Source organism: Harpia harpyja, chromosome 19 (assembly GCF_026419915.1).
Source record: "Harpia harpyja isolate bHarHar1 chromosome 19, bHarHar1 primary haplotype, whole genome shotgun sequence".
Lineage (NCBI taxonomy): Eukaryota > Metazoa > Chordata > Aves > Accipitriformes > Accipitridae > Harpia > Harpia harpyja.
Genome location: NC_068958.1, coordinates 16,159,559 through 16,184,267, shown reverse-complemented (window position 1 = coordinate 16,184,267; position 24,709 = coordinate 16,159,559). Strand labels below are relative to the sequence as shown.

The 24,709-nt window shown below is 51.4% G+C and overlaps 1 protein-coding gene across 5 annotated transcripts in view; it reads right to left on the bottom strand.

Moving 5' to 3' along the window:
• The window catches only part of CACNA1S (calcium voltage-gated channel subunit alpha1 S), a 54,008-nt gene that overhangs the window by 19,289 nt on the left and 10,010 nt on the right, over positions 1-24,709 (bottom strand). For all 5 annotated transcript variants that reach the window (XM_052815260.1, XM_052815263.1, XM_052815262.1 and 2 more), the window contains exons 3-25: positions 19,994-20,133; positions 19,440-19,570; positions 18,694-18,846; positions 18,201-18,406; positions 17,495-17,598; positions 15,552-15,700; positions 14,474-14,555; positions 13,820-13,980; positions 12,865-13,090; positions 12,087-12,294; positions 11,637-11,757; positions 11,043-11,157; positions 10,824-10,917; positions 9,981-10,050; positions 9,604-9,736; positions 9,192-9,321; positions 3,479-3,538; positions 2,739-2,845; positions 2,227-2,314; positions 1,854-1,961; positions 955-1,007; positions 535-681; positions 52-253 (exon numbers count right to left, since the gene is read on the bottom strand). In XM_052815260.1, the coding sequence (XP_052671220.1) occupies positions 52-253; positions 535-681; positions 955-1,007; positions 1,854-1,961; positions 2,227-2,314; positions 2,739-2,845; positions 3,479-3,538; positions 9,192-9,321; positions 9,604-9,736; positions 9,981-10,050; positions 10,824-10,917; positions 11,043-11,157; positions 11,637-11,757; positions 12,087-12,294; positions 12,865-13,090; positions 13,820-13,980; positions 14,474-14,555; positions 15,552-15,700; positions 17,495-17,598; positions 18,201-18,406; positions 18,694-18,846; positions 19,440-19,570; positions 19,994-20,133 (2,988 nt within the window). The remainder of the gene's footprint in view (positions 1-51; positions 254-534; positions 682-954; positions 1,008-1,853; positions 1,962-2,226; positions 2,315-2,738; positions 2,846-3,478; positions 3,539-9,191; positions 9,322-9,603; positions 9,737-9,980; positions 10,051-10,823; positions 10,918-11,042; positions 11,158-11,636; positions 11,758-12,086; positions 12,295-12,864; positions 13,091-13,819; positions 13,981-14,473; positions 14,556-15,551; positions 15,701-17,494; positions 17,599-18,200; positions 18,407-18,693; positions 18,847-19,439; positions 19,571-19,993; positions 20,134-24,709) is intronic.

The following is a 24,709-nucleotide window of genomic DNA, read 5'->3' as shown; positions in this document are numbered from 1 at the left end:
GTGCCAGATCCAGGGCTGGTCCACCTTGCCCTGTCCCAGCAGTCCCATTACCTGGTTCTTGTCCAGCTCACAGTTCTTGTACTCGCTCTCCCCCTGCTCCTGGAAGGTGACAATGACAAAGCCCACAAAGATATTCATCATGAAGAAGGCAATGAGGATGATGTAGATGATGAAGAACATTGCAATCTCCACCCGGTAGTTGTAGACAGGGCCTGTATCCTCAGCATTAGTGTCAATGGCCATGTATAGCAGCCTGCAGGAGGAAAAGCGAGGCAACAGAGATCCTAATTAGGTGGGAAAGACCGTCTCTCCTCTGGAAGGTTACAGAGAGCACTGGGGACATCCCAAATCCAACAACAGCGGGACAGGGCTGCTGGGACGACCTTGTCAGCTCCACAGCCACTGCCAGGATGGCTAGCCCTGCTTCTCAGCCTGGGCAGCTCTTCTTCCTTTACCATGGTAAAGGCCTGTGGCAGTGACCTGCTCCCAGTACAGACCTGTTCCTTGGTAGGCCCCACACACAGCCAGACTCACTCTGGCCAGCCCTCGAAGGTGGAGACTGTGAAAAGTGACATCATGGCTGAGAAGACATTGTCGAAGTGGAAGTTGCTGTGCAACCAGACACGCTCCTGTAGCTCAATCTGCGTGGGGTCCCCATCCACGTAGTTGATGAAATAACCCCTGCAGCAGAAGGGATGCAGTGCTTACTGGGCAGGGCCCCCTTCAGCCCACCTGCTGCAGTGCTGGCCCAGGGCTCTCTGGTCCCTGGGAGTGGAGGATAGCCCTGTGCTTTTTCCTGATTTACCCTAGCGTGAGGGGGAACAGCAGGAGAGCTCAGCTCCACTTTTTGGATGCAACATCCCCATGCAGGAACACAAGTGGCACCCCTCCCACACACACCCCTCCCATCCCTGGCCACTGCCCTGCTGGTGCTGGGCTGCAGAGAGCTCTTACCTGCACTCCTTCTCCGTCATCTTGGATGGATCTGTGCATCTGTAGAACTTGCCCTGCATTTAACAGAGATCAAAAGAGGCTATGATTTTGCTGTGCTTCAGAAGCCCTGGGGAGTTTTGACTTTTTCACAGCCCACAGTCAGTCCCCACCCTGCCTCTGTGCTGACTCTGGCCCCTTCCTCACACCACCACTGGCTTCCTCACTCTACATGCCAATGCAACCCAGTTCACAGGGTGTTTCATGAGCCATGGCAGACCCTGGGGTCAATCCCAGGGTGAGACAAGTAAACGTGGCTTAGTGATGGGAACAAATCTTCCAGGGCCCTGAGCTGAGACCTATCTAGCTCATCCTACCTGGGAGCAAACTATTCGGAAAATAGGGAAGAGAGCAGTAACCACACAATCGTTAAGGTATGCTGACAGATTTGCTCAGTCTGCAGGGTGTCCTGAAAGCTCTCCCCACGTCGGCTGGGAATTTAAGCTCAATTATTAGAACAAAGCTGAGCTCAGCCAGGGCCAGCTCTGCCTTAGAGCAGCCAAGGCCCAGAGAGCAAGAGTGGTGCTGTGAAAAGCAAACACTTTGCATCCAAAGTGCAGAGGAAGTCAGAAGCACTTGCCACCTTAGAAAGGGGAAACCGAGGCACTAAGTGGGGCGAGGCAGCTGGTCCCTTTACATGTGCTGTCTGGACCTGGCAGTATCCTGGGCATTTCCTGCCCTCCTCCCACAGCAGGCTCTTCTGCCAGGAGGTCTGGTGCAGGCAGGTCTTCTTGCAGAACAGAGTATGGCCTGTGCTGCCCTCAACACTGGGAGACACCATCCCCAAGGGCTATGACTAGAAGAGCCTGTCTAGGATATGCCTGAGCAGAACGTCTCTCCTGCCCATCTGAGACACCTCTCACCTTGAAGAGCTGAACCCCGATGCAGGCAAACATGAATTGCAACAATGTCGTGACGACCACAATGTTACCGATAGTCTTGATGGCCACGAACACACACTGGACCACGTGCTGTGGAGATCAAGGACAGTGTACAAGTGAGCATGCCTGCGGCAAGCCTCTGCTGCATGTCCCACACCCTCCCAACTGCAGGGATGGGCCCCAGGAAGAACAGGAGCCTGCTGAGAGCAGTGGGATGGGGCAGACCCCTTCCACTGATGGGGAGAGGGAATTGGGTTCCTGGCCCTGCAAACCCCACACGGCATGATGCCTGCCACATAACCTCCTGTGAGGACTCTCATGGGCCAAGGTCCCCCAGACCCAGCCTCCCTCTTACCTTCAGCCCCTTTGCCCTGTTAATGGCTCGCAGAGGCCTCAGCACCCTCAGCACCCGGAGGATCTTCACCACTGAGATGGCACTGGACCTGAGGAGGAAGGCAGAGCTGAGCTGGGGCGATTCCCCTGCCCAGGTCAGCCTGGCACTGCCCCCCCAAGCAGCCATGGAGGCCAGGCTGGGACCAGGGGTGAGGGGCAAGGGCTGGCAGAGACATGCAGATGTCACCAAGCCACCACCCCACATAAGGCCAATAGACACAAGCAGCTGGAAAAGCAGCTCCAAATTTAATTCCTACCCAGATCTTCGACACTCAAGGAGTTTGCTTCCCTGCCTCCCAGTTGTCCATGCCCTGTCCCCCTAAGCATGACTTTATGGACACTAACACATGGGCTAATGCCCAGCCCTTGGACTGGCTGCTCCTTCTTCATCCAGCACAGAGAGCTGCAGCACCCCAGCTGTCCTGCCAGGCTAAACAGACCAGTGTCCACCCCGCAAAGCGTGGAGGTGCTTACTCGATTCCCATGGAGATGAGGGAGACAGCAACCACCAGCAAGTCGAGGATATTGAAGGAGTTCCTGCAGAAGGAGCCTTTGTGCAGGAAAGCACCATAGGCTGTCATCTGGAGAGCAGAAGGAGTTAGGAAAGAGGCCAGGCAGGGCTTGGGGGGATGATCCCTCCACAGGCCTGGGGTGGACAAGGCACGAGCGGCTTCTCACAGCTCCATGGCCTGGGGACCCTATCCTGCTCCAACCTCTAGCTCTGCAGCCAGGCAGGAAGCGGACTTCAGCTGGAAATCCTCTGTACTGTACTGGCTGGAGACAAAACACTTCCCAGTCATTCAGCAAATTAAAGAGGAGAAGAGTAAAGAGATTTGGAGTGGGAGCAACGTGCAGCAGCTGCTTGAATTACTGTTTTACTCCACAGATTTCCATTGCTTTCTCTTTCTCAAAGTTTTTCATAAGGGCACGTCAGAATGAAAATGCTGGTGCCATGGCCCATCTGTCCCTGTGCCACAGCACAGCTGACTCGGCTGCCTGACCTCACTAGAGTGAACACGTGGCCTCTGGGGCAGATCACACACCACCTAGACTGCATGAACTCTGGGGACATGAGGATCGGCCAGCAGCTTCTCCTCAGTGGGACCTCAAGCTTGCACCCAAACCCAACGAGCATGAGTGCCCATGGCCAGAACAGTCTGGACCCATGCTCTGGGTCATGCGCGTGGCCAGAACCACGGGGCAGGGGGACTCACCTTCAACACAATTTCGACTGTGAAGACAGAGGTGAAACCAATGTCAAAGTATCCAAGAATCTGGGGACAGAAGCACAAGAACTGGATGAGATTTGGGTGACATGGGAAATGCTCCAGTGCGTTCAAACATCCTGGCCTTGTGGTTTTGCCATCCACTCTGTGGACTGGGGAGCCCACCTAGCTCAACAGAGCCTGCAAACCCAGTGCCAAGAAGACTCCTGAACTTCCCTCAGCTTTGCTGATTTTTCCCCAGTGCATGATCCAACCTGCAGCCTGGGACCAAGCTCTCAGTTTCCAAGTGAGTGGGGCTTGACCTGATTCACCTGAAAGCATCTGATCCCCAAAAGCACTGAGTGCCTTGGGAAGCTCTCACGTGTGACCCCCCGGTCCCTGCCAGACACTGCACTGGTACAGACCCATTTATGTCTTGTGTGGTTAGACCTGTGGCTACCACGGCTCCATGTCAGCAGCGTTTCAGGGTGCTGCACACACACCAGTGGTCCAGCTTGCTACCTGTAACAGTGTGCTCCCTGCTGCTGCCAACCTGACCTGTATTGCCCATAATCCTGCTCAAGTGATAACCACCAGTGGCCATTGTAATGGATGTGTCTGGTCACATGGATTCGGGGGAGACAAGATAACAACACAACAGCCAAGGGCTAATTTGAGCAATGCGCCTACCTAACCACGGTACTGGTCAATGTCCGACTCAAGCCAAATTTGGAAGAAACTAACATCTGTAGTCGGTATGTAAATATGACTATAAGTCAATTATCTTACTCCATAAATAGTGGACAGCCCAGGGCCTGTTGAGCTCTCCTGCACGACAGCAGGCTGGGCTGCATGTCAGGATCTCCCCTTGAGTAGAGACACCTCTCAAGGTCTAAAACCCTATCTAGTTGCAAAACGGGTTGAGATTAAGAGATACTGAATATAATAAAAGCCAGGGCAATAATGCTCCTAAACAACTCGTTAGATGGGCAGAGTTAATGCAAGGCATTATTAACTACAGCTGAGAAATCGGCTGGGATGACACACCAGCTGAAAAACAAAACCTGAAGCCCCAGGGAGGACATCACAAAGTAAGACCCGTGAAACAGGGAACAGAAACCAGATCAAAGGTAAACAAATTTAAATACCCCAAAACAGAATCTCAAGAACAGAGGCATGAATTATGGAGGAATGCATTAGCCCTAGGCATTCCCAGAGCCATGATTCAAGGTCAGCCTACTGGCATTATCTTAAGACTGATTGAAGCATTCCAGAAACGAGATAACAGTGAAACAGTCCCTAGGGAGAAACTGCAGGACATGAAGTCAAAAACCGAGTAACGTCCAGGAGGCAATTGGGCCCGCCTGTCCGGAAAGTGGATGCTTATGAGTAGATAAGTGATGATGGCCCATATGTTTTAATTCTAGTTGGTCCTCAGGGACAATTGGTGAAGCTTTTAATAGATATGGGACCACAAATTTCAATACTAACACAACAAAATGCCGAAGCTAGGTGTGTGATGCGGACAGCAAAGAGTTAAGATTACCAGTGTGAACTGAGCCAGTGTTGTGTGTCAAACTGCCAAGGTCAATTTATGGCTCCCAGGCGAAAAGGGCATAGTGACTACTTGCTCTGCAATTAAAGATAATCATGAAAATATTTTAGGTTTTGATGTTTTAAAGGGATGAACCTGGCACCTGCCAAATGGCAGTGTGTGGTCTTTCAGCTCAAACATCCATTCCAGCCCCGGCAGAAATTGGGTTGCCACAGTGCGGGTACTCCACGCAGCCTCTGCACTCCCTGATTAAAAAAATCACTAAAGTACCACAATATCCGATTTCTGCTGCGGCACGAAATGGAACTTCTGAAGTCATAGCTGATTTGGAGAAACAACAAATGATCTCCAGAACTCACTCCCCATAGATCTCACCTGTCTGGCCAGTTTGGAAACCAGATGGGAGGTGGTGTTTAACAATTGATTATCGGCACCTGAATGCTAATACAGCCCCCCTAACAGCTGCTGAACCAAACATTGCAAACTGAACAGCTACTTTGCAAGAGCTGCACACCCATGGATGGCAGCGCTAGATGTAAAAGATATGGTCTTTATGGTTCCCTTAAAGGAGGAGGATAAAGAGAAGTTTACTTTCACTTGGGAGGGAATACAATATATCTTTAACAGACTCCCACGGGGGTATAAACATTCACCCACAATTGCTCATGCTGCACTTGCTGAACTTTTCCAGTCTCACTCCCCCAAGATGAGAAACTGTACCAATATATAGATGGTATTCTGATTGGAGGAACTTTCCCTGAGAAGGTGGGGGAAGCAGCAGCAGCAGTATGGCAAACACTAAATAAAGCAGAAATTGAGATTGCACCCGAAAAATGTCAGGGACCAAGTAAAGAAGTAAAATTTTTAGGTACTTGGTGGATAGCAGGCAGTGCAGTGCTTCCTCCACATACCTTAAGAAAACTCGAAGAGCTGCAAATGCCCCAATCAAGGAAGGAATTACAACAATTAATGGGAACTTTAGGATACTGGAGGAAGCGTGTACCTGGATTTTCTATCATTTCCTGTCCATTATACTCAGTCTTACAGAAAGGCAAACCCTGGGAGTAGGAATTAGAACATAAAGAGGTGGTCAAAACTCTAACTGAAGAATTAAAAACTTATCAGTCACTGGGACCAGTACACCCCTGTGACCCTATTACAGCCGAATGGTGTTTCCCCAGAACTCACTACTTGTGCTACTTACTGTAACCTGTTCCAAACTGGCCTTGATGGGCCAAAATGACCTTTATTGTTTAGCTCAACCACATTTAAAGAAACCAAACAACGATAGTCTGAATGGGAAAAGGGACTTCTATCTTCAGTCTGAGCAGTTAAACAAGCTGAGAGAATACCTGTGTAAACTAGAGGACCATTTAATTTACCAGAAGCAACCCTAAAGGGGACTGCTCCCCTAGAAGGCATTGCACAAAAACCCACTATCAGAAAATGGTATGCCTACCTAGCAGGACTTGACTTTAACTAAACTTCATGGCCCACTTGCCTAGGAAGCTACCAAGAGCAGTGGTACAAAACACAGAATTAGTGCACGATGGATTTTTCCTTCTTTTTAACGGTATAACCTGTTTGGACTCTCGCCATCTAAACAAGTCTCTATTTTCTCTTACAGCACCCTGCAGGATGGTAAATGGAAATGCTGTGTTCATGTTACTATAAACTGAGCACAAGGACAAGTGATTTAAATAAATTAGAACACCCATTGGTCTTCTCTATTAGCACTGCGAACTAAACAATGGTTCTTATATCTGATATACTGCCTCAATGGCAAAGAATTAATGAAAGGGACCACCAACTGATTGTGGATGCACTTGGTGTAGCCCAAGATAATGTTTCTCTAGCTCTTAGTTGTATCCAAGCTCAACTGTGGATGCAATCTATGGTAGCAGCAATTAGAAGAGAAGGTGAAGAGGGCACCTTACCCACTGAAATTCAAAAGTTAATTTGGGATAATGCAACTAAATTTGAAAAAGAATTCCAGTCCTGGTGGTATTTAGTCAATTTTACTTATGACCCCATCAATAATAAGGTCATAGCTTTTGTCTTACCAATACACAATGCTTTCGTATACACCATATACCCAATCACTGCACTAGGATTAAATCACAATGTAGCTATACTTTATCTTTCAGAACATGGAGTATGGGCCCAACAAAACAGAAACAAATGGCAAACTGTTGATGTTAACGCATGCGTTGTATGGGAACAACAAGGATTTATTTGTGAGAGTAACACCATCAAAGCCCAGGACATTTGTCTTGATACTGAACAAAATGTTTGTCATTTTGAAATATATCCCAATGAAACCCCTGAAACTGAATTTGTATATATTGGAAAAGGATGTGTTTGTATGAGAACCCTTTGTGATTTTATATTGACAGATAACAATACTGTAGATATAAGTAATCACTCAAATATTTGTGTTTGTAACTTTACTAAAATTATGGGATGCGACTTTTCAGCTCCTGTTACGTCTTATCAATTGTTACAGTCTGATTATACACTGAGTCAAGATTTATTGCCTACCCCCATCCGAATAAATCTTACATTGGTGAAGAAACTACTACAACATGATGACCTGTGTGAACTGCTAGAACACGTCCAAAACAATGGACAAAAACCCCTAACCACTGTTCGTCATGATACAGAAGAGATACATGATACACCGTGTCTTGGAAAGAGTGAAGAAGGATGGAGAACACCATTGGTGGGAAACTCTTCTTGGATGGTCATTGATAGCAATGGGAATTCTTAATTTCATGCTTCACCCAGCTGTGATTTTATTAACTCTAATATTGCTTATAATTGTATTGTATATAAAGGTTTGGTACATGACAAAACAATAATCCAACTTCAACCACCCAAAACATACAAATTAATGCATAACAAACAGCAGCGCTTCACTATCTACTTAGCGTGAATCTGTAAGCGCACCAACTATCAATATACTATTTATGGCACAGAGGCAAGAGGTGACCGTACCACCACTCTGTGAGGGTAAGATGAATTGACTATAGTCACGGGGTGGAGTGTGACAGTGTGCTCCCCCCACCCCAACCTGACCTGTATTGCCCATAACCCTGCTCAAGTGATAACCACCAGTGGCCATTGTAATGGATGTGTCTGGTCACATGGATTCGGGGGAGACAAGATAACAACACAACAGCCAAGGGCTAATTTGAGCAATGCGCCTACCTAACCACGGTACTGGTCAATGTCCGACTCAAGCCAAATTTGGAAGAAACTAACATCTGTAGTTGGTATGTAAATATGACTATAAGTCAATTATCTTACTCCATAAACAGTGGACAGTCCAGGGCCTGTTGTGCTCTCCTGCACGACAGCGGGCTGCATGTCAGGATCTCCCCTTGAGTAGAGACACCTCTCAAGGTCACTCCTCAAGGTTGAGAGAATCCTTATTGCGTCAGATACTTGGTAAGTGAATTGGGAATAAGCATGCCGGAACTTTGAAAACTTAGCTAAGTTAAGTGATATCAACGATTGAGCGTGCATATGTAATCCTTTAGACATAAACCGTTGACCAAGTCTGGGACTAAGTCTGGATCCAGCCACACCTAAACTCCTCTCTGAGAAGGAGTTCAGAATGCAAGGGGGTCCTTTCTGAACCTCGTGACTCTACAGGAGGGTCTCCCTGACAGTTTTGTCTGACCCTGTCCTCCATCCAGTAAATAATCAAGTGTACCTTGCCATTGAATCTTGTTAAACAGACCACTGTCACATTTACTATCAAACTTCATTAAATCACTGTTTTATATCAGTAAACATATTGCTACTTCTCTCTTACAAGTGCGTCACTCCATCCGTGACACCACCTCACAGGATGTCCCTATGCCCAATAAGCCACCACAGCCTTGAACCAAGGTAATCTCACACACCCTGTCAGGTGGATCTCTTCACCCAGAAGTAAACTGAGACATGGAGCAGTAAAAACTTGTCCCAGCTGTGCCCTGAATGGAAAACACAGCCAGCCTCTCCTCCCAGAGTGTATTGCCCTCCCAGAGGCAGGGATGAAATCACAGCTACCTGCCTAGGCATGACATCTGGCAAGCAGGTCTCTGCTTACTGGGGAGCTGGGGGGGTCTCCATGAGGTCTCCCCCACTCATCCCAACCCTCCACAGCTACACAGGTACCTGGTTGCGGAAGGACTCGGCCCGGATAGGATCCTCGGCTGCCAGTGAGATGCTGCTGAGCAGAATGAAGAGCAGGATGAAGTTGGTGAACCAGGTGGCATTGACAATTCTGTGGCACAGCATCCGAAACCTGCCATGGACAGAAATGACATGAGATGCTGAGAGTGGCCAGAGGGACATCAGATAGGGCCATGGTAGCCTGGAAGAGGGTTATGGCTAAACCTTGAGGACAGGAAGGCCCTAGGCATGAAGGGATGTCTGTGCACCCCTTCCACAGAGACTTTTACCAGTGAGCTGGCTCCCTTCAGAGCTGGCTGTTACGCACAAGTAGGACCCTATTGGGAAGGGTCGGTGCCAGAGGTACCCAGGCCAGGCCTGTCTCCACGAGGCAGCGAGAAGGCTCAGTGCCTACTTGTTGGTTGGGCTGAAGATGAAGAAGGAGCTGGCTTCAGGCATGGGCACAGCCTTCTCTTTCAGCTGTAGCTCTGCGAGGGGACGTGGCCGAGGACTCAGGGGGATTTCAGGCTCATCTTCCTCATCGTCACCTGCACAGTGGCCACGAGGAGGGAAAAGGAAAGAATCACCCAGAGAGGGAGAGGGAATGTGACCTTATGGACAATCCTCTGATCCTGTGATCCTGATTTGGCATCTGTGCCAGGAGGACCTCAGTACCCCAAGGCTGGCAGAGGGTCACCACATCCTTTGCTCCTCACACAGCCAGGATTCTGGCACCATCCCTCTGCAGTTCCTCCCCAGCTTTCCTGCTGTGCTGCCAGGGACACATCTTACCTGGGAAGTCTGCAGAAGGGTAGGGGTCTTTGATCTCATTGACATTGGATTCAAATTCGTCCACTTTTAACTGAAACAAGGGAGAGACAGAGAGGATGTGCAGCTGAGTGTGCCAGTATTGCTGCCAAATGCTGCATGTTGGCCAGACCCTATCCTCTTGGAAGTCATGTAGGGCAAGCAGTGTCTCTGCATTTGGCCCGTACAGCACCAAGCACATGGAGTCCTGGCCCAGGATGGAGTAGGGTGAGGGGAAATACCTCAGGGATGCTACAATCTGAGCAAAGAGCAATACCAAGAGTATGGGACAAGGGAATGTGTGCTGGGCAAGAGCCTGGGGCCATGCACCTATATCATGGGTGGAATAAGACATGGGGTAACTCCTGGCTGATTCCCCATGGGGCATCTCTGGAAAGTGGATAGGGAAGCAGCTGCTGGCCAGATGTTTCTAAGAGGCAGTTCTGCACACAGTCAGCACAGCTGAATAGAGGGTTTTCCATACAGGTGTGGTGTGGACATCAAGGAGGTCTGGGATGCTGTTCACTTGCTCTGCTCCCCTCCACACTGGTGTGCATCAGCCCATCTCAACCACTGACAACTGGCTGTGGCCAAGGAAATGAATCAGAGGAAAAGGATGCCCAGCAATGGACCTGTTTCACCAGGCAACTTGTCCTGTCTGTGCCCAGAGAGTCCCCATCACCAGAGGATGCTAAGGCGAGGAGTGATTCTGGCCCAGAAGAGTCCAGACCCAGGCTGGCTCCAAGCCTTTGAAAGTCCTGGCTGGTGGGAGGAGGAGCCTGGTCCCTCACCAGGAGCTCCCCAAGGCTCAGCCCCACCAGCACTGACCTTGGCTGTTGTAGGAATCCCTTCTCCCTTTGCTTTCTGCTCAAGCTTCTTTGCCAGCATCTGCTTCTCATCTTCAGACTTCTCTGGGTAACCTCTGAGTGGAGAGGAAGGGAGAGCAGGAAGTGAACTCTGGGCACAGGTATGGGCGATTTTGTTCTGTCCCCTCACACCAAAGCACCTGGTTTGGGAGCTCCCACTGCCAGGGACTGCAGCACTCACCTGGACATCTTCCGCCGCTTGCGTTCCTCTGCTTTGGCCTTCTGGGCTAAGGTCAGGCTCTCAGCCTCAGCCAGATTATCAACTGCGATGGCCAGGAAGACATTGAGGAGGATATCTGGAGGGACAGCGCTAAGGACGTGAACTTGGTTCCCGTTTGGAGGATGTGGCCAGAGCTGTCAATGGTCTCCAGGGTGTCCTGAGAAACCTTCCTGGAGCTAAGCCCTTGAGACAACCCTGGCTGGTGATCCCTAACCCTGCACCCATGCTTGCTGGTACTGAGCTTTGGGCTCACTGCCCTCTCTGCATTAGCTCAGTCTGTCCAGCTCAGCCTTGTTACTGCATTGACTGATGGCTGAATCTATGTCTGCTGGTCATCCAAACTTGCCCCGTGGTGTGCTTTCCTTGAATCCAGACCCCAGCCACCACCAATGCAAGCCCTGAAGCCTGTGGTTTGTTCCCTTGCTGTTCAGAACTGAAAAGCTTAAGGCAAGCACTGAAAGCTTAAGGAAGCCCCCCAGCTTCACAGTCCTGTGTAGCTGATGCTATGGGGCTCGGTACAGGGAGCCTGGGCCTGGCTTCGCAGGCAGAGGATACAGTTCCCACAAACAAAGAGGATGATGAAGTAGATGCAGACCAGCATGCCAGGAAAGGATGGGCCCCCATAGGCCATGATCCCATCGTACATGATTGAATTCCAGTCCTCTCCGGTCAGGATCTGGGAGCAGAGCAGAAACAGGGACTCAGCAGCCTTCACAGCAGAGCACGGTAGAACCCCACAGCTCGATCCTGCCCTCCTGGCTCCAGCCCCAAACCCTTACAGCCCCTACAGCCCCACAGCCAAACCCCACCTCCCTGCTCAGCCCTGAACCTACACTACTGCTCGTGACCCCAATCACATTTCCCTGCTCCTGCCTCAAAGCCACATTGCCTCCCACAAACCCACATCTCTCTGAGCCCCAGCTCTTCCCAGGAGACCCACAGCCCAGGTGAGACTCCCAGCACCCTGTCCTCCAGCCCTCTGCTGCACTTCCCACAGCACCATACCTGGAAGACACTGATGAGGGCCTGGGGAAAGTTGTCGAATGTGCTGCGCCGCACTTCCATGTCCTCAAAGTCAAACTTGCCCCCAAAAAGCTGCATGCCCAGCAGTGCAAAGACAATGATGAAGAGGAAGAGGAGGAGGAGCAGTGAGGCAATGGAGCGGACCGAGTTGAGGAGGGAGGCCACTAGGTTGCTCAGGGATGTCCAGTACCTGGGGAGAGGAGAGACAGGAGTGTGCGGGAGATGAAGGAGTGGGGAAGGCTGTGGGCAGGACCAGGTAGGCGCAGGGAACAGCCTGCCTGGCCCAGGGGGATGTGCTGGCAGCGCAGGAACGGGGAGCTCTGAACCAGCACCACTCACAGGCTGGGCACTGGGACTGCTCTAGCCAGGCCCCAGGAAGTGGAAACGAAGCTCCAGGCCTGGTGTGACAGGCAAGTGACCCTGCTGCCTGCACAGGGCACCAGCAGGCAGGATGGGGAAGGGGGATGAACACGCAGTGGGTTGGTGCCAGAAAGAGAAGCCAGGAGTCCTAGCCCACAGCACCCCCATTTACAACACCCCAGAACCCAGAGTGAGAGAGGGACCCCAGGAGACTTCCAGCAAGCCCTGCTCTGTCCTCCTTGCCACTAGACCACGTCCTAGAGACAGAAATCCCCAGCTTGGCCTTGTTCCTCCATCCAGGAACTACCAGCTCTGCTCACGCTGCAGCCCTCCCCAGGGACAAGGCCAGTGATGCCTGGGGACTGTGAGCCACCAGCACCCACAGAGCTCCCTCCCCAACCTGGTGATCTTGAAGATGCGGAGAAGCCGGATGCAACGCAGCACAGAGATGCCCAGGGGTGACAAGGTGCCCAGTTCCACCAGGATGGTCTCCAAGATCCCCGCACACACCACGAAGCAGTCAAAGCGGTTGAAGAGTGACATGAAGTACTGGCGCAGACCCAGCGCGTACATCTTCAGCAGCATCTCAGCCACAAAGAGGGCTAGCAGCACCCGGTTGGCATTGTCTGGGGTGCAAGATCCAGCCCATCAGAGCATGGACCTCTTAATCTCACTATGGCACAGCAGGAAGGGAAGGAGGGCAGTGCTGCTCACCTCCCTTCTCTGCCTGCTAAGAGCTGCAGCTGCAGCAAATGCTGTTTTTCGGGGAGCACACAGGAAGATGAGGAGAAGGGTGATGTGTAACTGTGTGCTTGTATGTGTAAGAGTGTGGCTGTACTGTGCATGTGAGTCCATGCAGTGTGTGCATGTGTACTGGGCTGTGCATGTGTGTACATGTGGCTGAGCTGTGTACATGTGTGCACAGCTGTACTTCATGTGTCTGTGTGTGTTTGCATGTGTGTGGGTACAGGTAGCGTGACTCCATGCATAAATGTGTGTGGCTATACTGCATGAGTGCATGCAATGTGTGTTTCTGTGTACTATGCATGTACAGGTGTAAATGTATACACTCTATGTGTGTTCACCATGCAAACCCATGTCCATAAGAATATATATGCTGTGCATGTATAACTGTATGGACCACACGTTCAATGTGCAGCTGTGTGACAGTGCAGGGGGGATGGTGTACACACACTCATGTGCAGGCTGTGTTTGTGTGCATGGGCAAGTCTGCATGTGTCTAACAGCCCCTGTGCCATACCAGTGTGGCTGTGCATGCACAGCAATAGTTCATGCGTGTCTCCGGGGCAGCGGGGTGTCCCAGGCCCTCCCTCTCCCTCAGGCTCTCTGCTCACCTTGCACCTGTGTCAGCCATTCTGGCTGGAAGTGGTGCTCAGAGGCAATGGAGAGGGTGTTCAGTGCCACCAGCAGGATGACAAGCCAGTAGAAGAACTTGGACTTCACCACATCCCTGCACTTCCTACGAAACATTCGGTTCCAACGCCTCCACCGACGGCTGAAGAGACGGCCAAAGGGTCAGCCCAGGGCTGTGCCTACAGACTGCAGAGCAAAGCCACCCCTGCTCTCTTCTTCAGGGGCCTTCCCTGGAAAAGGCTGAGGAACATAACCCTGCCCCTGGCACTTGGGTGCATTCACTCAGGCATTGCAGTTCATTCACACAAACACCTCCTGGCTCCTTTCTGGCCTACAGTCACCTCTGGTTGGCTGCTATAGGCCCAGCTCCTAAACCACAAGACAGCCTGCATGGGCCATGAGAGGATGCTCAGAGCCTGGTCCCAAAGTGAAGAGGTTGTTCACCTTGAAGTGGCTTTTTGCCAGTACCCGAGGAAAATTCCACAATGTTTGCATCTCCTCCTGAGCACACAGCCCCTGACTCTCCCCCAGAAACCAGTGGCTGACAAGAAAGCCTGGCCCAGCCAGGACAGCAAGCAAGAGACTGTGCAAGCCCACATGCAGAGCAGCAGATGGTTCAACCAGTGCATACTTACAAGTAGAGAATCCACTTGTTCATGCCCTCAATTTCATACAAGCTCTCTGACTCTGACCCTCCTTCATCCGATGGCATCATACCTAAGAAGGGAACAACATCCCAGGCTTTCGTTGGACCCCTTGGGAAGAACATGTGGGAGGGAATCTCTCCCCGGAGCACATCAGGAAGAGCTTCCCCATTAGAAGTGAAACCAAGAAATGCTGTCCCAAGGAGACAGCAGCAAGAATTTGGGTAGAAGGTTTTGAGTGTCAGGTGCAAACCAGGAACACCTGCCCTGCAGCAAGAGCAGCAGCAACCCAGACAGGCAGCCTGAAGAGACAGCAGTGTGTACGTAGGTTCCCTCAGTGCAAGACGCTCCCAGCATGGAGAAAACTGGGGTCAGTTGTGATTGGAGCAAATGCTGAACAACAGGAAGTTTGTAAAAGCACTGACCACAGGTGTGGAAGAGGTGTTTTATCTTTCCAAGTATTTCCGAAGGCTTTTTGCACACATGTATCGCTCAGCTTGAGGCATCAAAAGTTATTTCACTAGGCAGGGTGGCATAGCAGATGCAGCAGCTCAGTGGCAGAGCTCCCCAGCCCTTTCTGAGCCATTGGCTAGATGTCTGTATGTTCACCCCCCTCCCTCAGCCACTTCTAATCCCTTAAAATTGTCAAGCAATGGCAAGAAATTCATGCATCTGTTAGTGTGCAAGCTAGTAACCCTGCACTCTGACGCTGAAAACAAAAGTCCACATGCTCCTCATGGCTTCTCATGGTCATTTCAGGTGCACTTTGCCAAAGGAGACCTAGGGCTTGCTAGTAGTCTGCAAATATTAAATACAGTGGTTGAGGTGGAGATTTAGCGTGAGGGCCAAGTTATTGCTAGTTTGGGTCAGTTTCAATAAAATTATTCAGGAAAGAAAAAAAAAAGGAAGGAAACTGTTCTGCAGAAGTCAAAGCATTTTGTTTCATAAGTTTTCAAGCAACACGAGACTTTGTGACTACTCCAAAGGTCACTACCCTGCCTCTCTAGGATGGTCAGTGTTAGGAACCCAACCCTCATGCTAAGGGTCTTTGACCAAGCAGAGCTGCTACCTTCTCCCCTGGCCCGGTCACTGTCCATGACCTCAGCGTGGGTGATCCAATCCATGTAGCCCTTCAGATCCTCTTCCAGTTGCTGCTTCTCCCGCAGCTTCTGAAATGTGCCCCGTGACTTGGCCTTCTCACGCTCTTTGGTGAACTCACTGGGACAAGGCAAGCAGCAGAGTGAGACTCAGGAGGGGGATGGTGTGGAGGTCAGGTACCACAGCCCTGTGCCAGGCCAATCCTTGCAGAAAGATAAAAGCCTGAAATACCCTACCACTTAGTGTTACCACGACATTGCTCTAGTGACTTTCCTCCTTCTTGGCCCTGTTCCATGATGCAAGATCATGGGGGATCATCACCTGATGCCTGATGGCAGGCAAGGTTTCTTCCCCACCACTGGCTGCTCTTTGGGAGCTCCTTGTTGCAGAATGCTGTGGTTGGACATGCCAACTAACACTAGACATTGGAGGCTGTGGGAGTTCTCCAGCCCTGCTAAGGTTTAGAGCAAGTGGGGTTTCACCCATCTGAGGGGCAGAAAGCTGCCCCAAGCTCTCCATGTGGGGAAGGTGAGCTCATCCTATGGCAAGTAAACAGGACACTCTTTTCATGGTAACATGGGAAAGACAGGTCTGCCAATGCAGGGGGTCTCACTCTTCTCATTCTTTGTTAATTAATTTCTTTTCTCTCCTGGTATCTGGCAGGACTGTAGATCTGCTGGCCAGCCAATCTGGTGTTGCTATGTGTTAGTAACAGGTCTCAGACAATATAACAATAATTAGACATACTATGCCTCAGGACTTGTCAGGCCTTGTCTGGATTTTCCTGATCTCAAGCATATTTTAGCTATATTTGCAAAAATACTTCAGAAACTTTTGCTGTGTCTGCAACTTAATCTAGGATCAGATGACTACTGTCCAGCTCGTCCTGCTGTTACAGCCAACTTCATGCAAAGGTCAGGTGCCCGTGGTCTGTCTTGTGGTTTTGAGCTTGTTTTAGCTATATTAACAGCCAATTTGTTTTAACCTTGTGCAGTTGTATAGTTCTTGCCATAGAAAAGGACTAAGAAATCCAAGTAATTAGGGTATAACTAACCCTGTGAACTAATAGAGACGATGAGTGTGATCCACTTATACACACAGGATTGAAACATATAAAAAAGACCCTGAGCCTACACAGAACTGAGGAGAGAAGTCCCCCTCACTCCCCAGGACAACACACACTTTCCAGCAACAAAACTGGGATGCTGGCACCTCACCACAGCAACGCATAGTAGGTTGAGCATTGCACCAGAGATATTTTGTGCATAGCAGCTTTAACTGTACTGCTATGGGAATTACCACTACTTGAGTCATTTGGCATAGAAGCATTATGATCATTGTAACCAGACTGATGATAGCTCGTTGTTGTATTTGGATGAGACTGCTGAAGCATTAATTAGACTAACAATATTTCTCTTGCATCCCTTGCATTCATATCAAAGGTGTTTTCCTTGGGTTGGCCATAAGGAAATTGTGTGTGCTCACAACAGGACGGCAGCGCTGTTGGTACCAGTGAGAATGAGTGTCTCGACCCACAGCTGTGGGGTAAGGACTGCTGCTTTGAGCTCCCTGCTCAGCTTCTTTTGCTGTGAGTGCTGGCAGACACACTCAACACTACAAACACCTAATAAGGTGCTCCATGGCTGTGTTTGCTGACAGCTGCTTGTGCTACAGGGAAAAGATTTCTGTGTTAGGTTTTGAGCTAAACCTCAGACAGTCATGAACACTAACACACAAAGTAACTCAAGGCTTAGGGTTTCTAAGCATGCAAAAAAAAGAGAGAGGAATGGGAGAGTAAAAAGGAACAGAAACTTTTCGAGGCTTTCTTCTTGTATAGCTAAAACCAGCCAGTATCAACACTCTGATCATGCTCACTGATCTGCTGGCAAAGAGAAAGGACAGGGTGGCACTTACCCACTCAGCACCCCCAGCACCAGGTTGAGAACAAAGAAGGAGCCAAGCAAGATAAGGCTGACGAAGTAGATCCAGGGCCATTCATTCCCAATGGCATCATTTACCTGGCAAGGAGAGAGGCAGATGAAGCATTCTGAACACAGTCTGCTGTCTGTCGCCTCTTAGGGCCCCCTGAACAGCCTCTGGGAGCTTTGCCCCCTCTAAAGTGAGTGCTTGGGATGCTAGCAGATAAACCTGACTCTGAGCCCTGGCTCCTTACGACTCTGCATCTGGTTTTAGAGGAGGTAAAGCCAGACCCAAGCATTTTGGGAACAGATTTAAACATCACTCCCATGCCTAAGGCTCAGCAAGAAAGTCTCCCAAAGACTGCAAAACATGGGGTTTTGCTGGAGAAGCATCCACCAGCCAGCCATTGCTGTGCCTGGCCTGTACCCCTTCACAAAGGTGGGAGCTGGAGCACCGTACTGTCTGTCTGGAGAGCAAGGACAGCTTCGGCAGTGCCTGCAGAGATGCAGAAGACATGCCTGGTGCATTACGGGATGTGCATCACAGTATGAAGCTTGGTGGGGGCAGGATGTCTTTCACTGGTGGAGAGACCTAGCCCTGCTATGGAGTCCTGTGTCCTGGAGGGAATTCCCTGCTCTGAGGCAGGACCAGCAGTCACCTCTGCCGAGCTGGGCACCAAGCCCAAGCTGCTGAAGCGTACCCAGTAGAGGACTTCAGTCCAGCCCTCCATGGTGATGCACTGATAGACAGTCAGCATGGCAAAGCCAAAGTTATCGAAGTGAGTGATGCCATTGTTGGGCCCCGGCCAGCCGCTTCGGCACTCAGTGCCATTGATGGTGCAGTGTCGCCCGTGGCCAGAGCTGGTACATGGGGCTGGCTTCTCTGATGCCACCGTGGCAATCACATCTGAGGGGGAAAGCCATGGTGTGAGCAGCAGGTTAGGCCAAGTAGAGCAGGTCCCAGCACCTCCCAGCCTCCTGCAGAAGCTTTCCAAAAAGTGCCCCTTTCATCACCTCCTCACACCACATACCATCACCAAGCTGTGTGCTGTACCAAACATCCTTCGGTCCAGCCACACTCCCAGGCCTGATGCTGGCACAACCAGTCTTTCTGCTACCCAGAGAACCTCTGTGGTCCCCACAGCAGCCACACAGAGACATCTCTGCCAAATCACCCCCCTGACACAGCCCCACCTGTCCCAAGGTAGTAGCAGGTCTTGTGCATCTTGCCCTTGAAGAGCTCTTGCCCAACAATGGCATAGATGATGATCATGAAGAGGACCAGCAGGGCGATGTGGAGCAGGGGCACCATGGCCTTGATGATGGAGTTCAGGACGACCTGAAGGCCTGCACCAAGGAGAAGGGAGAGGAGGTCAACCACTTTCTAAATAGCTTTGGGTGCACCTTGCATTCCCGCCAGCCCCTCTGACAAGCAGCCTCTGAAATGCCCTGGGTCAAGGCAAGAGGGGCATAGGTGGGTTAGGGCTGAAATCTCTGAAGCAAGAAATCCTTTCTCTACCCACCATGCAAGCATGCAGAAGACCCCAGCAGAGCCAGGCACCAGGCAGTGCTGGAGGCCGCTTCGTGCCCCTCCATTTATTCTGTTGCTCTCATTCTGACTGTATTCACATGAGTTATGGAAGAAGAACCCTGCCCTGAGAAACTAGAGTGAGGTCCTGGCCCCTTTCACACTGGCCACCAAAAGGTGCTGACACTGAGCCATGGAGGGAGCTATATGTGTGCCTACCTGCAGATCCTCAGTGTCGACAACTGCAAGCTGTAGGGATGAGCAAGAACCTTGGGCTCCTCCACACCCACCTTGTTGCTGGGCTTGATCCAGCAGCAACAAGAAACCTGCCCCATGGCCCCCCACCCTGGCCAGACACAGGGGTTCAATCCACCCGCCAGCCCTTCATGCTGGCAGTACACCTAGCACCCACTTGGCACTCCGGACACCAGGCGCAGGGGTCTCAGCACACGAAATGCTCTGAGGGCCTTCACGTCAAAGCCGCCTTTTCCCCCTGAAGTTCCTTGCTTCGCATTGACCTGCTCCAGGGTCATGGTGATAAGCCTGAAAGAGCCGGGGCACAGAGCAGGGCAGGAAGGGGGAGAAGCAGAAGAAAGGACAGGGAGAAAGAGAAGGGCATGAGGATGGAGACCAAGAAATCTGTGTTAAGGATTCAGAGCTCTGCAGGCAGGAAAGCGAGGGACAGGACTCTACCAGCTGCAGTCAGCCTGACCCCATGCCACTCCTATTCTCCAGGGCAAGGAGACCCAAGAGGTGTTAAGGAGTCAGACAGGAAGAAATAGGTGTTAGAGAGGATCCCAGGGGATGTCAGGGCATGAAAAAGGGTGCCATGGGAGAAGGCCATGAACTAAGTCTACAAGTTGCCCCCAAACCCACTGCAGTCACTAGAAAAATCAATGTAGCTGATGGGCTGTGGACCAGGCCTGGCACAAGCTGAGCACCAGCAGCTTCCCCTCCTTGCATTACCCTAGAGACACGATGGAAAAGTCGAGCACATTCCAGCCGTTTCGGAGATAGGCATCCGTATGGAAAAGAAACCCATAGGCAATTATCTTGAGCATCGCCTCAATGGCAAAGAAGATCAGGAAGGCGTATTCAATCTTCTCCTGGGAATTGGAAAGGCAAGCAGGAAAGGATGCTCTGTTAGAGCACACTGTCACCTCTCTTGGTATCACCACCATGCACGGCTGCCCCCCGCATGTCTCTGGATCAGCCCCTGCTACCAACCCATCTGTGATCTCCCACACACACCAGGCAGCACTGTGGCTACCCTGGGCAGGAAGGGCTGGCATGCTGAGCCACCACATGCCACTCTCTGGCCTGCAGCATCATCCCCTGCATCCCTTCAATGGCACGCTGCCAGGACCATGTCCCTGGGCTATGGGTACCTGTTCTTACAAACTACACCAGCAAAGCCACCATTTCCAAACCCAGCACTCAGAGGTGCTTGGCTCAGGGCACTGCACATCTCCGATTCTCCTCCCTGTTGCCTCACCCTTCCATTCTCCCATAGCCTTCCTCCCACAGAGAGCACTGACGACTTCTCATCTTCTCCAGCTGAGGGCTTGCTGGGTCTGTCCTGGAGACACCACACAGTCACCATGGGACAAGCCAGCTGCATTGTGGCTTCCTTTGTGCCCTGGGCTCCCAGGGAAGTGAGGCCTTGGGGTCAAGACTTCCTGCCAAATGCCAGACATTTGCCTGGCAGAGTGAGCTGCTAGAAACTGGCCTGTGGGCTCTGCTGGGCAGAGGCATTGCACCCACTCCCAGGCAGGACCTGGCACCCCACTGCAGGGGCTCAGCACAGCCCTGCAGCCACAGGGCCCAGAATAGCTCGTCTTTCCCTGGAGCACAGTCAGGAGCTGCCTGTGCCCACCTGGTTCTGCCTGTCACTGTGATCACTGCCCTTGCTGCCCTTTCCAGACTGGGATTAAAATCCCTCTGAACCAGCCAGATGGACGGGGCTATTTATATTACTGTTTTTCCATGGCCTCTTTCCTCCATCTGCACCCCATGAAGGGCAAGGAGCATCCCTGCTTGGGCTCTGCAGGGAATTGCACCCAGAAAGGCAGAAATGTCTCTCTCAGACCAAATTGGGAGCGGGTCTCCACTGGGGAAGGCTGCAGTGCTGTAAGCACACCTTCCTCCCAGGGTCCCTCTGGTTTGTCAAATGGAAAATGCTGTCCATTTAAGAAACCAGGGCCAGGGCTCAGACAGATGCACTGCTTGCTCAATTACCACTAAGGCAACTCAACACCACTCACCTCCTTCCATATCACTGACATCCCCCCTAGCCTGTCCCCAAAAGCCTGTCCTTGTAATCCCAGACATGTAAATACGACTATCATGAGGATCATTTCAGGTATGGAGGGACTGCAGAGCCACATCTAGCAGCCAGTGGTGTGGTGGGGTTATCTCCCTTGCTGCAAATGGAGGAGAAATGGGGGAAGCCCACTGCAAGCTACAGCAGTCCTGCAGCTGCCAAGGCCCAGGCTGGATCCAACCTGGAGCCCCAGCACTGCAAAAGCTAATTCCTTGCCCTGCTTCATCCAGCAGGACAGATTCAGGCTCCAGGGTCTCTGACTGGCAGGGATCTCCCTCTAAAAATCCCTTGCCCAGAATCAAAAGGTCCCTTTGAGAAGCCCAAACCAGATGAACGGTGCTTTGGCCAGCTCCAGCGGTATTTGCCCACCATGTGCAGCCAGTGAGCAGCGAGGTTCAAACCTGGGCCAAGGGAGAGCCAGCAGGCAGCCCCCGGGACCCGGCTATGTTCCCTCCATCCTGGGAGAGGCAATAATTGCAAATTTTCTTACAGTACCAGCTCACTGTTCTGCTTTGCAGAACCAGCCACGTACACGGAGCTGGATCATCCTGATCTGTCCTGCTGGTGTAATCCCTCTAGTACAAGGAAAATTCTTGGCATGGCCAATGTGGAGGTTCTATGCAGTGATCCATCAGTGCTGGCTGGAGGAATCCCCCACCACCTCCTACAGCTGTAGGTCCAGTTGCCCTGGCTTATCTGGCTGTAAACTGTGGGCAAGTGCTGATGTTAGCAGAGCTAGAGAAGCCAGGCTGCTGACTATGAAGACATCTCATAACCATCTTAGTGAGGTGAGGTGTTGTAGCCTTTCAGTGGGGCACGTCAGGGCAAACTCTCTCTGGATTCGCCAAGTGGTATGGCAGGACACATACTGGCAATGAAACTCATGTGGCCACAAAGCACAAAACTTACTGCCGCCTCTGGATACCAGCAGAAAGAAGCTATGGGGTATTTTGTCCTGGCAGACTTTGTAGCAGGTCAAGCACCACATGCCCTGCACCTGGTGCAGACCTCCCCTTCACATGCCCAGGCTGATTTGAGAAAAAATCAGTCATGCACTTTGCACAGATCTGGTGCTGCCCATGTTGCAGGTCAGCATGGACACTGTGCACTCACGACCCAAGTGGCCACCCTGTGCCTGCACCATGAGGGAGACATGGCAGACCCTGCAAGCCAGGCACACACCGTGTACAGGCACAACTCCACTGACCTCACTGAAGCCCTGGCCAGTTTCTAGCAGCTGAGGACCCACTCTGTGCCACCAGCACCCACCATCCCCTCATCACCCCCAGACTTCAGAGCTGGCTACCCACAGTGGGAGGCTGCTTTGGGAAGGGTGGCAGGGCTGCCTGGCAGAGCTGGGATTGGGTGTATGAACAGCCTAGCCTTCAAAAGCCACTATAAAAAGATGAAGGTCTTTATAACACACTGGGCTGCTACACACACACACTTCAACCATGTTAGGGGACACAGAGTAACCTGACCTGTGGGTGCTGAATGAGCTGTAGGAATAACAGCGTGCACCATGCCAATGCAATGCAACATGACACAGCTCCAGCCTGCTCAGCAATATCAGCTCCCAGTCCCTATGGCCACACAGGGCTCTCCAAAATGAGCCCCAGCTCCATGTCTCTAGTATCTCCTCTCAGGGAATAGGGGGAGCAGGGCTTGGATAAAGCCTCCCAGCTGGCCAAAGTGGGGGATAGATGGTAAGGGGACAGTGACCGTAACACAGCCAGATAGCTACTCCTGCTTCCCAGCAAAAGACATCCACATGCAGCAGGACTTACGGCACTTGCACTCCTCCCTGACCCCTCCAAACTGTCCCCAGCCTCCTGCCCTCCTCCATGCCCTCTGTTCCTGCTCCTGCACCATCAGTCCCTGCATCTCCTCTAGAGCCTCTCAGTCTGGCCCTGCCTCCCTTTCCCCCTGCAGCTCTAGCCCCCATCACCTCACACCACCCTTTCGCTGCTAGGCTGAGGGGTGGCCCTTGCCATGGCTGAGGCAGTTGTCACAGATCACAGGAGGTTTGAGGCTGGCAGGGATCTCTGGAGACCACCTAGTCCAAGCCCTCACTGCTCAAAGCAGGGCCAGCTTATAGTGGGTTGCTCAGAAATTTGTCCATGCAGGTTTTGAATTTCTCCAGATTCCACAACCTCCCTGGGCAACCTGTGCTGGTGTTTGACCACCCTCACCAATAAAAATCGTTTTTATATGTGCACCAATGGGTTGACTGGGATGCAAACATAAACTGCCTGCACCAGGACATGCAGGGCAGGTAGCTATGCTGCTGAAGTCTTTCATAAGGACTTTTAAAACATAAAACACCCATAAGGGTGTTCTCCAGAGGCTTGCAGCAACCATGCTTTGCAAAAACAGAGTAGCTCTGTGTCTTTCTCCCCTTCTCCTGAATGTAGATGAGACAAGCCCTGCAGATGTAAGAGGGAGAAGGGGCAGGACAGCTAATGAATGTATGGGAGGGAACATAGTTACAGCAATCTCATAGGCTCCCCATCCTTTGGAAATCAAGATAAAAATGAGGGCTGGAGCAGAGGAAGGCTTTTTTGAGTATGTGGTGGGAAACCTGGTATCCAGCATGGGAAGGGCACAGTGGAAGGCAGGCAGGCCCCTCTGGGCTGCTGCAAACCATGTCCAGGAAGAGACATTGAGACAAACAATTCTGCTTCTCACAGTGGCCTCTGTCATAGCATGGGGAGCACTTGGGAGGGGGACACATGCGGGAAAGAATTTGGGAGAGTTTTTGAATCATTTGCACAAATTTTTTAGAGCAGGTGGTTGGACTAGATGACCTCCAGAGGTCCCTCCACCCTCAGCTGCTCTGTGATGCTGGGATTTTCCTGCCATATCCCCCAGCCACAGCTCCTTCTTTCCCATAAACAAGTGACAGACCTGGGCTTGACAAACCCCAGGGCTGCAGAGACAGGAACCAAAAAAGCAATAAACCTCTCCATCAGCTATGCAAGCATGGAGGGGCCAGGCCCTACAACGAGTTGTTCCCCATTGCATCTCCCTCACTTGCTGTCCACAGCTCCTCATTACCTCACGTCCCTTCCCTGTCACACCAGCTGTCCCACGTCTGGTCACATGTCTACGGGACACCTTGGTGGCATTCCTGAGGGTTGCCCCTGGACTAGATGCTCTAGGTCTGCTTGGTTTGAAAAGGCTTTGCCGGGTGCTACCACCTCTGCCAGCAAAACCATGGACAGAATGATTTGGACACAGTACAGACAATGGCTCAGCTGACACCTGTCAGACCCAGGGTGTGGAGAGCCCAAGAGGAAGAGAAATCCAGAGGAGCTGCAGCTAATCTGCCCTTCTGCAGGGCTAGGAGCAGATGGTCA